The 17,091-nt window shown below is 51.4% G+C and overlaps 1 protein-coding gene across 2 annotated transcripts in view; it reads right to left on the reverse strand.

The window, feature by feature from the left end:
* Nucleotides 1-2,290: 2,290 nt before the first annotated feature.
* Nucleotides 2,291-17,091, reverse strand: part of Lrrk1 (leucine rich repeat kinase 1) — a 131,913-nt gene continuing 117,112 nt past the window's right edge. The window contains exons 27-34 of one of the 2 annotated variants that reach the window (XM_021205384.1): nt 16,446-16,723; nt 14,178-14,372; nt 13,149-13,300; nt 9,935-10,052; nt 8,880-8,996; nt 5,640-6,490; nt 5,321-5,422; nt 2,291-3,629 (exon numbers count right to left, since the gene is read on the reverse strand). In XM_021205384.1, the coding sequence (XP_021061043.1) occupies nt 3,452-3,629; nt 5,321-5,422; nt 5,640-6,490; nt 8,880-8,996; nt 9,935-10,052; nt 13,149-13,300; nt 14,178-14,372; nt 16,446-16,723 (1,991 nt within the window). In that variant the 3' untranslated portion in view covers nt 2,291-3,451. Of the gene's footprint in view, nt 3,630-5,139; nt 5,207-5,320; nt 5,423-5,639; nt 6,491-8,879; nt 8,997-9,934; nt 10,053-13,148; nt 13,301-14,177; nt 14,373-16,445; nt 16,724-17,091 lie in introns of those variants that run through there. The other variant, XM_029540805.1, reaches the window with a different exon arrangement.

Raw genomic sequence — 17,091 nt, forward strand, 5'->3', positions numbered from 1 at the left:
GGTAGGCTGCTGGCTTTTCTTCCAGGGTGAACAGCAGGGAGTTCAGGCATCAAGGTGAGTGTCCTTTCTGCACCAAGAGTGCAGTGGGGTGTGTGGGAGCCCTGGGAAGCGCTAACCCACTGGGCTTTTGCTTCATGTTATTTTGTAGGCTGGTTGTCTCCCAACCCAACACATGCTCATGATATTCTGACCTACTTGGGTAGTTTTCATGGAAATAGATCTTGCTAGCATCTGCTTGGTAGGCGGAGTCTGGGTTCATTTTTCTGGCTGTGGTCAGAGTGTACAGGCAGGGCCCTGTCTCAGGACTGGCTGCTCTACATCACTGTGCAGGAGAGAAAGAATCCTGATTTTTTTTTTTTTTTTTTTTTTGGTTTTTGAGGCAACATCTCTCTTTACAAAGTTCTGGCTGTCCTGGAACGGACTTGCTTTGTAGACCAGGCTGGCATCGAACTCACAGACATCCTCTTGCCTTTGCCTCCTGAGAGCTGAGACTAAAAACACACACCACCATGCCTGTCGCAGCTCTTGACTTCTTGAGGATGCTCTGAAAAGTCCTACTCGAGCACAACCGAACTGCCTGAATAGAGCACAGGCTCCACTACCAGCAAAGACCTCTAAGAAATAGCAGACCGGCAAAATAAGCTATTGAGAACAAGGGGGTACAGCCACTACACCCCACCTGGTTCTATTTCTTCGGCCTGATCTCTATTCAATGGGCAATGGTGCACTCCCAGTAGCTGTGCTGGACACCTGTAATAGTGTGCTGGGTGTGTGGGTGGGGTGGGAGTGGGGAGCAGGCTGGGCACTCCCTTCTTGACGGTAGTCTAGTCACCCAGTTATGACCAGCTCCTTCACAGGGCCTTTGCTTATGTAAGCTCTGCTATGTGAGGCCCTGAGATCTCCCATAAACGCTGTTTCTCGGCAGTATCGCCCCATCTGGGCTTCCCTCAGCCTCTAGTCATTGGCTGCTGGTCTCCTGATTTTTTTTTCCTCTCTTGCTCCTTGTTTGGATGTCCACTGTCACCCCTGCCCTCTTGAGCAGAGAGGCCTCAGCAGCAGAGTGTCTTTGGGTGACTGCCAGTGTGACACTGCCTAATGGCTCAGCAAGAGTTCAAGAAACCATGACTGATTCTTTAGTTCTTGTGTAACTTGAGGGTGACAGAAGCCATTTTATCATGTGGAGGGGCTGTGTTTCTTTATGACACTGGCCTGTGCATGACATTTATCTGTTTTCCAATTGTGTTTTTTTCTTATGGATGCATACAGGGTAAGGGAACTGCTCATCTTTCATATTTATGTTATAAATATACTTTAAAATTATATTTATTAATTTAGTGTGTGTGTGTCTATACACAACTTGTTGGAGTTGGCTGTCTCTTTCCACTACCTGGGTCCTGGGGATTGAACTCAGGTCTTTAGTTTTGCCCGCAAACTCCTTTATGTGATAAGCATCAGCTCTGTGGATTTTTTTTTTCCTTCTTTCAGTTGGTTACCTTTGTGGTACAGTTTCCTTACAGGTGTTTATATTGTTGTTTTTATTTTTTGTTTATTTGTTTGTTTATTTGTTTATTTTTGAGACAGGATTTCTCTGTAGTTCTGGCTATCCTGGAACTCACTCTTTGGACCCGGCCTCAAACTCAGATGTGCTGGGGTGTGCACGTACCTCTGCCTCCTGCATGCTGGGATTAAAGTTATATGCCACCACTGCCCAGGTCTCTTTTAGGTTTCTGTAGCCAAGTTCATTCGCTGTTTCCCTCCAGGTTCCTGGTGTTTCTGTGAAAGTCCTTCTTCCCTGCCTATGAGGCTCCAGTTAGAGCTCTGTCTGTGGACAGGAGAAGATGAGGTACTAAAGGTGGGCGGAGTCTGCAAAGCTGGGGAGGCTGTCCTGCAGCATAGCAGCTTGAGAGCCAGTGACACAGGGTGCGGGCACAGGGCAATCAGCGCAGTCAGGGCCAGCTCCTGTTTGGAGGTCCAAGCGGGCAGCTTTGGGATGCCAGGGGAGAAGAAAAGCTGGTGACCTCCAAGGCTCACTGTAGGGATCAGGGTGGGAAACGGAGGTGAGGGCTTCAGCAGCCATAGAGCTTAAGGTCTGGTCCTCAGGATTCAGAGCCTGACTCACAAAAGGAAGTGAGGAGGTAGCTTTGTCCAGAGCTGAGGCCAACAGGGAAGCAACTATGGGAATCGCTACAGGGCAGCTGGGAACACCCAGCAGTGGGCTGAGAGGGTGGGCAACAAGGGGGCCTGGGAAGGCCAGAGCCTGTATGTCGCACTCAAGAGACAAAGGCCATGGTTTCGTCTAAGTCTGTTTATTCTCAGATAACACGAGTCTCACCAGCGAGCGCACCCCGGCACATCTTATGTTTGCTTCTTTATAATTTAATTCTAGAAAAGGTTCAGTAACACGAGCCAAGTGCAGTCTTTAATTCAAACGTGAGTTCTAGGCTAGGCATCCTCTAAGGGTGAGGCTCGGCAAAGATACGGGTGTGTGTGCACACGTGTGCACAGGATTTATAAAATGGTCCCCGTTGTGCCTGTACACCCTGTTAACAACTTGGCTTTTCTTCATCTGCTGTCCATGTGGGCAGTAAATGTTTGGCAAATACATAATTCAGTATAAGTCCCATACGATGGGATTTCACAACCAGGCCTAACCGCTGAGATATTACTTAATTTGTTAAAGTGATAAACAAGATTATGATGTGCAAACAAACAGGGCTTGTGCTCCAGCTGTGTCCAAGTTTATTTTACCAAGCCATAAACACAGGCCCTTTCTCCGGGCCCGGAGATTGGGTTTCTCCTTCCTTTTGTCGGGGGAGAAGAATGTAAAGGGGGACCAGGGGCCCTTGTACTGGGCTTTCCGGCCGTGACTCTTGAAGGAACCCATTCATCCCGCTATTGGGCAATGCTGCCTGCCCAGGTCCTTCTGGGGTTTCCCATGTGCAGCCCAAGCAGGAGATGCGATCTCAGTTCTACCAAGCTGGGCCCCACACTCCAGGGATCCAGAGCCTTGTGAAACAGGCTGAAAGACTGGGGTCTTTGGGGGAAGGAGGGCCAGGGGTCACAGCCCTCCTCCCACCTTACCCCGAACTGCTCCTCAACCAAGACTCGGTAGTGTAATTCCATCTGAGGCCTGGCGATAAAAAATGGACAGGCCCATTCATTATGCCGGGAAAGCTTGGGGTGGGGTCACTCTCCCTGGCTCCTGGAAGCCTATGGAAGAGGCAAGAGGAGGCCTATCTCAACCAGACCCTGTGGCTTCCCATGGGTTGGTAACTTTCCCTACAGAACCTGAGAACTCCCAAATTACCAGTAACTCCTAGCTTCTCAGCCCTTCTTAGCGGAAGGCTTAGCAAAGAAGCTGTTTGTCTTCTGTGCCCTAGGAGGGCCGGAGCTGAGGGGTCAGGCAGCGGCTGGGACCTGCTGGCTCCACTCGGAGGCCCTTCCATAGGCATTACCTTCTCTTGCGAGTACAAGCCTCCAGCCGGCCCAGCTCCTCATAGGACTGGTAGAAGATGTCAAACTCCCTGGCGCCCCAGCCCCTCCAGACAGCCAGGCACCACTCTGTGTTTTCGTTTGCAAAGCCGCACACTACGGTGTCCTTTGCCACCACTGCGGCATCCACCAGAACCCTGCAGAGAGATTGGGGGGGGGGTCTATGATCACCCACAGGAGTCCTCACTAGGTCAGGGTGGGGCCTCCCTCTTCATGGATACCCTTGAAGGGGGCGGAGTTACTAAGAGGGTGTCATAAACAGCTCAGCCGGGCTCTAGAATGAACTTGAAGGTCCTGATTCTACCTGGTAATCTGGTCTATGGGACGGGGCCTTATAATGTACCTAAAAGGCCAAAGGTACCTGTTTACTTTTGTAAGCACTGACTGTAGACTAATGCTTTGGAAGTTCACAAACTCGGGAGACTCAGAGGAATATGTTAGGCAAAAGAACTGCTCTCTCCAGGCCACGGCTGGTTATGTTGTTTATGAGTCTGTGAGCTGTTTGTGCATGGTCTGCATGTGCATAGCATGTTCCTGCTCAGGCATCCTCTCTATCCTGGTGGTGTCTCTGCAGGACCGCTGGCCCATCTCTGGGTCTGCTTGTCTCTTCCCCCTATGCCCAGTGACTGAGCCCCACTGCACACGAAGGCTCTTTTTCACCAAGGTATCAAGTCTCTCTGGTCCTTCCTTGCTTTTCCAGCTGGTCAACTCAGGTCTTTCTCCTTCTAGCAAATGTGCCTGACTCTTGATAAAAACCTGTCTCGGGGTTTTGGGGGGGGTGACTAGAAAAGGATGCCAGTATAGTCAGAGTAGGTGTGCCAAGGTCAACCAACCTGGTTCTGAGGACCCATTTGTTTCCCCAAGCCCAGCTTGGAAGCTGGGAAATACTTGCGCACAAAGCTTCCTTTTACCAGGTCAGCCAGGGTTCAGGAGCAAAGCCTGATCTTATTTCCAGAATCGTTCACAGAGAAGAAGATCCCAGGACTCACTGAGAAAGCCCAGTGCTAGCCAGCAAGCAACTGGATGTGGCATGAGTGACTGGCTGCTTGTCACTGACTGTCCCGCTCTGGGCAGAATGGGGCTGTGTGATGATATTAAAGATGAATCAAGACCTTTGCCCAAGGACGAGTGACAGCGCATGCTGCCAGTGACTCTACTACGATGGGAAATGCTTCACACGTTTGGCTTTAGGGACTTTCATGGGGAACTTCAGGGTAATAAGGGATAGACACTGCCAGGAACTCTGGCTTAACGCCAGGCTCCCATCTGCCTGGCCACGAAGACGGTGCCCTGAACTGGCATCGTCACAGCAGCGACTGGCATGTCTCCTAGTGCTACTCACTTCAGATTCGTGTCAAGTCACACTCTCAGGCTGAGAGAAAGGAGCTGCAGAGTGGGACCATGTCACTTGGCCCTATCTGGCGTTTCATGAGGCTGGTGGGTCCCCTGACATTGGGGTGGGGGGAACCTCTTCTGTTTGGTAGGAAGGACAGTGAACCAATTGGAGAGACCCTCGTTTCAATCCCAGGTGAATCTGGCCCTGGAGGTACACCTTTGGCAGTGTACTTGATCCACAGGTACACTGTCATCCCGGAAATAGATACCCTTGGCCAGTGGTTGATGCTCTATTCAGCTGCCATGCTGAACCTCAGGAGCTGGCTGGAGGACCCCACCTTGCTTCTGTTTGGCCACACTGGTGGATCCAGAGGTTTATCTGTGGGAACCCAGCGGGTAGCAGGGCTGCCATGATGTCTGGTGGACATGTGAGTGAGCCCTGAGGTTCCCCACACCCCTCCCCGCAGCCATATAGAAGGGGTCTCAGTCTTACCCGTGCAGATTGAGCTCTCGGGCTTTTAAAACAGCGATGACTCTGCCCCGCTGGGCACCCAAATCCTTCTCCAGGCCGATGACAATGATATCTCCGCCATGTCTAAGGGACCAAAACCAAGACAGGGGGAGAGCTGTCTCAGGATGCTGTGCTATCCAGATCACTCTCAATTCTAAGACCGAATGGCAAGGCCTGCTCGGCAGAACGGCGCAGATGGATCTAGGAATCTTTAAGGAAGCCACGAGTTCCACTCACCCCAGCCCCAAAGCAAGAGCACCGGGCGGCTCAGAAATGATACCTTCCACACAACAAAGCTTACCTAGGGACCCAAATGAGGTCTTTGACAGCAAGCACCTTCACAGCCTGCAGGTGCTGGCTGAACGTCTCCCCATCCATGGGGCCCAGGTCATGCTCAGTTCTGTCAGAGGGGACACTGGGCTCCTGCAGCCTGTCTGAGTCTTCATAACTGGCAGAGAAAGGCACACTGGAATAGCTGGTGAGGGAGCTGGGTAGACTGGAAGGGGACCTGGGATCTCGGTGGGGCGGGGACGAAGAATAAGAGGACATGGAGCAGTAGTCTGTGAGCGAGTCCTGGTGGGTGAGGATCTGCGTGCCCAGCTCCTCGCTGTACATGATGCTCACGTCCGCGATGCACTCTTCCACAGGCTCCTTTGAGGTGGTTTTGTGACTGCCTGGGGTTTCTGGGACTGAGGGCTGCACAGAAAACGTGTCCCTGAGAGGACTGGGGTCCCCACAGAAGTACCGGGCACAGAGCTGGTAGGTGGCTGAGTGGTACATCACTAAGCAATTGGCCTTGTCGTCGAGGCACCAGACCGTCTCCTCTCCTCTGCAGTCTGAGCTGCACACAAGCGACGTGACCACGGACGGAGCTGCGTAGGGCTCCAGCCGCCTGCTGATGTCCAGGACCGTGCAGTCGATGACGAGGAGGCCAGGCCCGTTGCTGTACCAGACCTCGGACCCACTGTTGACCACTTCCATCGCCTTCACTGGGTAGGGGTTCTGCCGTGCGTCTTCGTCAGGGATGCAGAACTTGGACCTGTTGGCTGTGTGTGAGCACAGGTAGGAACAGCTTTCCTTTGGGGTGCCCCGTGCCACAGGAAACACAGCCACGAGTCCATCAGCCAGGCCTGCCAGCACCAGGAAGGAGTTCTGTGGGGGAAGGGACAGGGACGCACGATATTCTTTCATGTCACACATGTGAAGAGAGAAACCACAGGCACCAGACATATCTCTTTGTGTGCCTCAAGTGGTCATATGATCTGCCACAGTGCCTCAGAGACGTAAAGCCTTTGAAATCTTGGCCTGCTCAGGGGTCTCAGGACAATGTCCAGAGATGATGTAGCCTTACCCCAGCAGAGCCACAGCCATCACTGGTGCTGCGAGGCAAGAGGTAAGCCAGGGAGAACTGTGCCCCTAGTGCCGAAAGCATCAAGCAAGGGTGCCACCACCTGGCACTGGTCCCTTGCTGGATGAGCAGAGGGGAGCTGCCTTTCCTGGATGCCATAAAGGCCTCATGAAAAGCAGGGTAGAATGCTCTCCCTGCTGTAGACAGCTTATGAATATGATAGCTGTTGTAGGCATCAGTTCTGTTCATTGCTCACACGGTGTAGAACTCCAGAAAAGCAGGGGCCAGGTCTCTGTTCCCACCACTGTCACCTGGGCACTGCACTGGCACAGGAAAGGGTTAAGTCTGAGACACCTCTGTGGCCGGGGATCCCACTGTTTCCATCAAGTGGACAATCTATGACTCTGGAAGAACGCGCTTCTAACTTAACTCTCCTGCTGGCATGTCTTGGTCCCGTGTGCCCACATCCACACTCTGAAGAGCCTGGGCTGACACTACTGAGGAGTTTGACTTACCATGAAGCACCATTTCCTCTGTAGCCACCGCCAGAGGTTACTAGGCAGAAGCCAAAGTTGCAGGTACAAAGTCAAATTCAGACTTCCCGGGGTATCTCGCAGAGCAGACACAGAGTGAGTGGGGTCAGGGAAAGAGCCACAGAACCAAGTCAGAGTTCACAACAGGACCCCAGTCTTGTTCTATCTAGCCAGGGGGAATGGCAGAAAGCCACTTTGTTAGCAGTCAGGGTGCCTGTGTGGAGCAAGGTGGGCAGCTGTTCAGGGTAGTGGAGTGAGTGGCCTCTCACACAACATCCACAGTAAGGAGCCCTAGGAAAAAGTCTCAAAATCCATCTTTGGGATCTAAGTCAATAAAGCAGCCAGAGCAAACAGGCCATAAGTCTTTCTGGATCCTGGCCCTGCTGGCCGGCGTGGGGAACACCACGTTCGGCGGGTTGTGAGCGTGCTTGTGCAGGAATGCACGCACGGTCTGCCCTGTGTGGCCTCCGCAGGACAACCTCCACGGGGGCAGGCACCCTGCGCAGGAGGCTCACACAGAGTCCGCTTTATTTTCCCTGCTCCGGCAGGAGGTGCGCCCTGGCTGGGGCTCTGGCTGACAGGGCCCTTCAATAATGCCTTGTGTCTGGTTCTCCCGGCCTCTGGTGTACAGATCCCAGCTGCCTAGGCTGCTCCTGGGGCTACAATCATAAATGACTGTAAGGTTCATTTCATACCCATTTCCTGTCTCTTCTTTTCCCTTTTATAAAGAAATGATGAAGCTAGATCAGGGTGGAGAGAAAAGCTCACAGGTTTGGCGACACAAGAAGTCATTAGCTCCAAGTGCCCAGCCTGGAATTCTGGGCTCCATAGTTCCAGAGCCTATTACTCTAACCATCCTCATGTTAGGTGGACAAATGGGGAATCACATAAGGGCAGTCGACACATTTAAAAAAGCTGTGCTAGGAAGTGATGCTTATGCACTGGTGGAAGGCACCCGTTGTACCCACAGGCCCCTTGAGACCTGACTGGATCCAGGGAAGGAAGCGGAGCTTGGGAGAGCAAGCAGTGCCACCCAACTTCTCAGAGGAGAGGTCATCGTTCTGCATCCTGACAGTTCACCAGAAGGGAAGGAGAAGCCCCTGTGTCTACTGTTTGCAGGAGAAGGCCCAGGGCCAGTCAAGAGGTGGCCTTGCCAGCTCTGGTGAGGCCAAGATGTGGTGGGGCTGGTGCTGGGGAGCGCACTGAGTGCATGGGGTTAGGAGGGTGAGGAAGTGGCTCTGCTTGGCGATGCTGGGGAATGCTGGGCAAAGGACTGAGGCCTGGGAAGGAAAGCAAGTCTTTGAGAAGAGGCAGAGGCAGATAAAAGAGAATCAGCTATACCCACTAAACAGAAAAGACAGTGGCCAGGGCAGAGGAGAGGCTCCTGATACCTTTATCAAGAGAAGGGACCACGTGCTTACTTCATCACCCACACCAGAGTGAGCCTCACCTAAGCCAGGGGCTCTAGCATTTGCTCACAGACGGTTATGGCACTCCATGTTAACAGTGGTCACTTGTGTCTCTAAAGCTGGCTATGACCTGGGCAAGGTGGCCCAGAAAGGTGTGACTCCGCTGTCCCCAGCTCGATCCACTGTCCTCAGCAAGGGTGATCCTCCCACACTTGGTGACACACCTGAATATGCCCCTCTCCCCACTTTACCTTTTTGATAACAGGTACTGCCAAGAAACAGGTGACGACAGCCGGGGTGTCCAGGGCCTGCTGGGGCATGCTTAATGGGCACATACCCTTAAGGCTGTAGATATAGATTTTCTGGTCCTGCAAAAGCAGACAAGCTCGCTGTAAGAGCCAGATAAGGAAGGGACCGGCATGTCCTATGAGGCCGCTTTCAGCCTGGGGAACCCCTTTGGTATCTTTCTAGAGACAGCATTTTGCTTGCTGATTTATTTCTGCTTTTTGTTTGAAAACTATAGTCTGGAAGAAAGTTAACTCATAGAGGCTCCTAAGGAGTGGGGGACAGGACATCTCAGAAGCTTCCTTCGGCTATGCATGAGCACACCAGTAGCAAAGTGGGGTCACAATACAGTGTGACAGTGTGCCATGGGCAGAGTCCCTTTAGTTCCTCAAGGATGTATATGGGGGTCACCTCCTCTGTTCATCACCTTGAAACATATTTGGTGAGTTTATTGTTGCTGTAAAGAATTGCATCGGGACAGGTACTCTTAGAGATCTCTCTTGTATTCTCCTAAAACAGATTCTTAATTCTTGAGGCTTTAGTCCCATGGGTATCTATATACTTCTAAACAGTCATGTAGAAGGATTATGCTGTTCCTTTCCCTACTCTTAACCCTGCAGCATTTGATTTGGAGCGGCGTTTGGATTTCTCATAGGACAGCTACTTGGGTCTTTCAATGACTTCTGCCTACGGAGGCAGAAGGTCCTCAGAGATGAGCTATGCTCTGTGGCCTTTTCATGGTCTTATGATGAAACCCAGCATGCCATCAACACACCCAGTTTCTCTTGCTGAGCGTCTCTACCTATTCTTACTACCCTGAGTCCTAGCTTCCAACTGTTGGTGAGCAGGAGCCAGCAGCGATTCCCCTGGTGACCTACCTCACAGGACCGATGACATCGTTTGAGAGATCACTCAGAGACAAGTTGATCTTCACATCTTGTAGTTTTACATGTCTGGTCCCCCTGGGAACTGTACCCCTCTAATGCTCACCCTGACACAGGCCCTGGAGGCTGGCAGTTACCTCAGTAGCTATCCACACTGAGCTCTGGACCTTGAGCTGACAGCTCAACTTCATCCCAGGGCAGGTCATCCTCTGTACTTCCAGAAGGCCCTTCTCTGTGTTGACCACCGTGTAATTCCTGCAGTTAGCAACAACATATAGTTAGTTCCAGATAGCCAGGGGCACCCCCTTCCCCAGGCCGGTGGAATGGCCTTGGAACAGGGGTATTCCTTTTAGCATGAAGGGTCTATCACAGGTTCATGTTTTAAAGATTCGGTTCCCAGATGTAGGCACTATTTTGGGAGGTTCTAGCAATGTTGGGAGGCGGGGCTAGCTGGAGGGGATGGGATATTGGTGGCAGGGCCTTGAGGGTTCTATCAGGACCCTGGTCTCCCTCCCCACCTTCTCTGTCTCTCCCGTTTCCTCTCTCTGCATCCTGTCTTTCCAGAAGTAAAAGAGCTTTTGCCACCATGCTTTTCCTCCCAAGGGCAGGGAGCAGAGACAGCAGGGACTGGACACAGTGAGTCTGGATCAGTCATTCACCCTTGAGTTGTTTCTGTCAGTTATTTTGTTCACAGTGATACAAAGGTATCTACACCCAAAGGATGCTGTCTGCTACCCTGTTCACCTCTAGAAATCAGAAGCACACCTTGCCACATCCTGAGAGACTCAAGGACCAGCCTTCATGCCATTGGGTACATCTGGGTTTGCCTGCTATGCAAGGCTTGAACATGGAAGAGAAAGACCATTCTAACAGGAAGCCAGCCTCCTTTCCTTTTGTGACCTCCAAGGGTTCAGGCAACCATCCCAACATGATGACAAAGGGCACCTCCATTGGACTGCTCACTGCTCTCCCACTGACCAGAGCCCGCCCATCACAGGAACAGAGGCAGCCTCTTGAGCTGAGTGGACAGCCCCAGGCTACAGATAAGGTTGTGCAAAGTCGACCCTGGACTGGGTGGAGCTCAAGACACGCCTCCAACCCGGGTGCTCTGAGAACAGCTCACAGTTGTGAGGAGAACAGGCTCTTGGCTCACAGACCAGGATGTGTCCAGCACCCCTGCCCCTCCACATGTCCTCAGTGTCCTTTGCATGGAGAAGGCAGTGAAGCCAAGCAGAAGAGTGGTGAGTTGGTTAGCCGCACTCCCCAGAGCGTACAGCTCTTTCTCCCGGTCAGAGAGGAAGTGGAGCAGTGGACAGGAGCCACACTATGAGTTCTTTCCTGGAGCCAGCTTTTAGAAGGCTTTCTCCATCCCTGGCTGACACCAAACGGCTGCAGATGATAAAAAACGGATACAAAACTTGCAAACTAAGCTTCCTTCAAAGTTCTGTCTATTCATTTTAGTCTTTCCTCCTATGGATTGAAAAGAAAATAATGATACTGTAAATATGTTTGCTTAAGAAAAATAAAAACTACAGAGAAAAGACCGGAGTCTGGCCACAGTGGCGTCACGTTGCCCTGGTTTTCCTGTCTCCTTTCCTTTCTCCTTCCGTGGATCAGTCTGGGGATCTGATCTTCTCCCTCTCCAGGTTCCCTGCTCTGTGTGCCCAGGTAGAAGCCCCCCTGCCTCACTCTCCCTTCTTTGGTAGGAGTTTTTAAGGACACTCTCTCCCTGCTGGGAAAGATCACTTTTTCCCAGGTCCAACTCTCTCCAGCATCCTGCTCACGTCTGTGATGAAGGGGAAAGCAAACATGCTCAGGTGGGTGACAGAGGGTCCGTCCCTGCACCCGCAGACCAGGCTGCCTCTGCAAAGCCTCCGCCTGCTTCCTTGCTTCTCTTGTGTCAAATGTTCTAGGCCCAGCTCGAGCCAGCCATTTGATAAACCCTGCTTCTCCTCGGTACTTAGAGACCATGTCTAGATCCCGGGGTGCCAATGACATTCCTTTGGTCCTCTCCAGTGGAAAGAATTGGAAATGTGAAATGATTTTCCCCTCTGTCCATGTCCCCACGGACAGCTTAAGAGCCTCAGAGCCATGCAAACAACAGAGTCCATTCTGCTGATCCCACTCTAGTCAACTCTCACGTCGTCTAAGCCTCCCCTCCCCAGACTGTGAGGCCTGTAAATGCTCTTCACTGAGACCATCTGAAGACTACACTAACTTGCAAAGCTCTCGTGTTGCGGGCAGGAGGGGCGGCCTGCACTGGATAACCCTACAGGCCATCACCCAAGACCTCCATTCCAGGGAGATTCCTTCTCTTGCCACTCTCCTTCCCATGCCCCGCCTCCAGGTCTCAGGAATTCTTTCTTCCCTACAGCAGACCTCTTGCCCTCTGCTACTGACTGCTCTCTGGCCACACGATGCTGACTGTCAACTGCCTCCCGGCCCTTTTCCGGATCTTCAGCTTACTCCGCCTTGAGTTCTATCTAGCTGGGGACCTTCTCGGGCCATTGTGTATGCTCCCTACTTTCCGGTCTCAGGTCCTACAGGCCTTCTCTCTAAATGCCCCCACTGAGAGACCCTCAGGTCCCGCTCTCTCTCCTTCCTGGTGAAATAGTCAGGTTTTCAGCCATCTTCAGTGTAAGGAGTTGGAATGAGCAGGAGTCATACAGTCAGGCTGGTGGGTTTCTTTGCAGCTTACAGTGGGTTTCTGTACTTCCCTGCAGGCATCCTGGCTCCCCAGATCTTGGTGGCCATTTTGGACCTTCTCTTTTCTTCTCAGATAGCTCATACCCCATTCTCACTTCCTGCCATTTTACTATGAAAAAGAGCTGAAACCAGAAGGGACTGCCCACAGCCAGTTATTAGAGAGCGGCTCTTCTGCTCCAGTCCCCTGCCTTCCTTCAGCTCTGGTCTGTTGGCTTCCTTACCCCACCCCATTGGCTGCTCACCCTTCCACCTTCAGCACCATCTAATGTCCGTGTTCAGAATGTGGCTAACTTCATCTTCAAGCAACATTCTCCCTTTCTTCCTGGAACTGGGTTTCCAACACATCCAACCCTTTCTTTGCTTCCCTTAGCTTCAAATCTGTGCCCCTCTTTTTCGAGATAGGGTTTTCTGCATAGCCCTGGCTGTCGTGGAACTCACTGTATAGACCAGGCTGGCCTTGATCTCAGAGATCCACCTGCCTGTCTCCTGAGTGCTGGGATTAAAGGCATCTGCCACCACCGCCTGGCCCTTCTTCTCTTTTGAATGTACTACAATCAGGCTTTGTGTTCTGCTGTCTGCTCTATTGAGACACCCCGCGGCATGGCTGCTTTCTGTTCCCAGTGCGCAGGGAGAGGAAGAGGTTACCTGGATTCCTCCTTCCCGTCCCAGAACACCACAGTGTACTCCTGGCTCTGGGATGAGAAGAAGGCCGACTGCTTCCCACAGGGCAGCATGTACATGAAGGTGGCGAAGGTTGGGTCTTTCATCTGGCTCACCACGGACAGGGCCAGGGGGCGCTGCGGGAGAGAGGTCTCTAGTGAGCGCAGCTGTGTGGTCCCCTATACAGGGCCACCTGGCCCAAGCCAGGGGAGTGTGCGAATCCTCCCACTTGGGATTAGATTAACACCAGACAGAAAAGGCATCCGAACACCTCCCCCCTCTAGTCAATTAATCAATCAATCAATCAATCAATGCATGCCCTTCATAGCCTCTGAGTCATCATGGCTATAGTAATAGGCTCAGCTGCTCTGGAGTCAAAGGCCTACCTTGTGTCTTACCTTAAGTCCAGGGTCATAAACTTCTGTAAGGGATCTTTCTCATAGTCCAGTCATAATGCATTAATTAATTATCTGATTTGATGGACAAGTGCTAAGTTTGATATTAGAGGCCTCTTCCAACAAACAAGGAACTATCTTTAAAAATGTAATATGAGAATGCTTCTCATGAGCAAACCTTCAGAAAAGATATGTACCTTCCCTCTGATTTTAGATGGGGACTGTATTACCACAATGCATTTGATATATACATTGAGCAAAACTCAAAAAGTTCCAGATTTCAGAGCATAGTAGAGTCTGGATATTTGGGTTGGGTATATTCAACTAACATTTTAAAATATTTTAAAAATCTGAAAACCTCCAAAATTTAAAATACTTCTGGTCCCACATACACATGTTATAGAGAAAAAGAAAGGTAACTTTCTAACGGACAGACAGACAGACAGACAGATGCACACACACACACACCAAGACTAGACACATCTCTGGAAGAGATGAACAGAGAAGGTTGCCCAGCTGTCCTTAGTGAGGGTGGTTGAGCACGCACACACATGCACTGGAGTCCCACAGCCCCTACCACCAGGGGAAGACAGGCCAGGCTCCGCTCCGCTCTGCGTACCTTCTCCGGCTTTGTGTCCCAGCATTCCATCATGAGCGCTTGGAGCCGATGGAACTGCACTTCCTCCGGCTGCCCCAGAACTGGGCGGATGCCCTTGGACAACTTCTTGACAATCTGAAGTTGGTGGTGGCCCAGTGCGGGACGCTGTCCTGACAGCAGCTCATATAGCACCATGCCGTAGGAGAACATATCTACCTGGGCAGGAAGACAAGCCAAGTTCGGCCTCCTGCCTGGGCCCAGCGACCTTCGAAAGCTGGCCCTGAGGAGGAAGGAACGGGAGGGCACAACCGGGAAGCACAGGCTCTCCCCAGTCCATCTACCAATTTCATCTACGTAACTGACTGGTCCAAACATCCAGACAGTCCTCTGACCACATCTTCCCATCCACTTATCCTTTCTTCTACCTGTATTATTTATGTATCCTTCCATCCATCCATTTGTTCATCCATATGATAGCCATACACACAGAAATTGCTAACTACCAGGTGACAACTAAGGGCTTCAAAGTCAAGACCCCGGAGGGTTGTATAAGAAATTCATAAGCCGGGGCGCGGTGGCACATGCCTTTAATCCCAGCACTCGGGAGGCAGAGGCAGGCAGATTTCTGAGTTCAAGGCCAGCCTGGTCTACAGAGTGAGTTCCAGGACAGCCAGGGCTACACAGAGAAACCCTGTCTCCAAAAACCAAAAATAAAAAGAAAGAAAGAAATTCATTAAAAAAGGGAATGTCTCATGTGTTTTAGTTGTCATTAAAAAAAAACCCAGCAAGGAAAGAGTTGTGCAAACCTCACGTAAATCAGAGAACATCTTTCATAAGAGAATGGCCAAGATGGAGTTGGCAGGCAGGTTTTTTGTAAAGATTTATTTATTATGTACAGTGTTCTGCCTGTATATATGCCTGCATGCCAGAAGAGGGCGCCAGATCCCATTACAGATGATTGTGAGCCACCATGTGGTTGCTGGGAATTAAACTCAGCACCTCTGGAAGAGCAGCCTCTGAGCCATCTCTCCGACCTGGAGGCAGCAGTTTTTAATGTGACCGTGTCTATCATAGCCTCTGTGTTCAGACCTTGTCTGCGTCTCCTGCTACGGAGAAGTCTTTCCTTCCTGTTGCTTTAGCTTGCCTTTTCTGCCATGGGCAACAGCCACAGCTGCCGAGTTAACCCTTGCACGCTTAGGTCATTCTCAAAGTCCAGGACCCATCTGGAAATAATGCAATAATAAGAAACCAGAGAGCAAGTGACACTTGCCGTTAAGTGACTCAGCTGGTAAAGACACTTGCCGCTAAGCCCAATGATCTAAGTTCGATCCCCAGAGCCTACATTGTAAAAGGAGAGAACTAACTCCTGCAAACTGTCTACTGAATGCTACACATAGGTGCCCCCTAAATAAATGCATAAGTAAATAACTATAATACAGGTAAGTTAGAGACAAGGGGGAGGTGACTGAACAGGCCGGCATGACATGCAGTGAGCAGACACCTGGACTCAGCCGCTGTCCCAGCCACAGCTGGCTGCGCAGCTGCCTGGGAAGAAACACTCACTCCCCTAGCACTCACGCTCCTCTAGCTTGGCACTTAACCAGCACCTTGTGGTACCGGGACCTTCTATCACCTTTATTCTGACTCCCTGCAAGGTGGTCTTCAGTCTGCAGTCGTTGCCTGAAATGTGTTGAGATCTAGGTGCAGGTACACTTCTATCCTGGACTCCTGTGGCTATGTCTGAAGCTGCGGCTGGAGAGGTGGCTCAGTGGGTAAGGTGCTCGCTGTGAAAGCGTGAAGATCTATATTTAGATCCCCAGTACCTATATAAAAGCCAGGAGCGGCAGCCTGTCTGGAATCCCAACACTGGGAGGTGGAGACAGGAGGATCCCAGGGGCTCATTGGCCAACAAGTCTAGTCAATCAGTGAGCTAGCTCTGGGTTCAGTGAGAGAGCCTGCTTCAAAACATAAGGTGGAGAGTGACCAAGGAAGACACTAAGGTGGATGGACAGGCAACAATACCTGCATACACACGCACACACGTGTACACAAGTGTACACACATGTACACACACACTAAAAAGTACTTCTAAAGCTAAGTACAGAGGTCAATCTGTTAACAAACAGGCAGACAGGGCCCCAGTACCTTCTGGTCAGAGCCAGAATCCCCCTCACTGAGAGAAGAAACCTCGCGGAGAAGATGAGCCCAGAGCCCCAGGACTGCCCGTCTGGCTTCTCACTGGTCCTGGGCTCCTGCTCTGCATGGATGACAGGGGGGACAGGCAGATACCTTCTCATCATACACGATGCGAGGCCTGATCTCTGGAGCCTGGTAGCCTGGGGTACCCTCCACACCCAGGGCCCCCTCGTGAAAGGACTGCCTCGAGATGCCGTAGTCTGACAGTTTGATGTTGATGTGTTCCTTGACGCTCAGCGACCATACTAGGATGTTGTCCGACTTGAGGTCACAGAAGATGATGTTTTTCTTGTGCAGGTAGGCCAGGCCCGAGGCAATCTGGTAGGCTATTTTTTGGGTGAGCATGTGTCCCAGGGGCATAAAGGAAGAATCTTGGGAAGAAAGCAGTATTTATGTCAACTTGATACAAGCTAGAGTCAGTTTGGAGGAGAGAACCTCACCTGAGAAAATGAACCCCCTCTCTGCTGCCCTGTGGGCAAGCCTGTGGTATATTTTCTAGATTGATGATTGATGGGGGAGGGCCCAGCCTACGCTAGGCAGGTGGTCCTGGGTTGTATAGGAGAGCAGGCTGAGCACGCCCACCGGCAGTGTTCCTCCATGGTCTCTGCATCAGTTCCTGTCTCTAGGTTCCTGCCCTGGCTTCCATAAGATGATGTATCACAAGCTAGCAGAAAGAAACCCTTTCCTCCCCATACTGCTCTGGTTATGGTATTTTAGCAATAGAAACGCTAAGACAGGC

Source organism: Mus pahari, chromosome 1, assembly GCF_900095145.1.
Source record: "Mus pahari chromosome 1, PAHARI_EIJ_v1.1, whole genome shotgun sequence".
Lineage (NCBI taxonomy): Eukaryota > Metazoa > Chordata > Mammalia > Rodentia > Muridae > Mus > Mus pahari.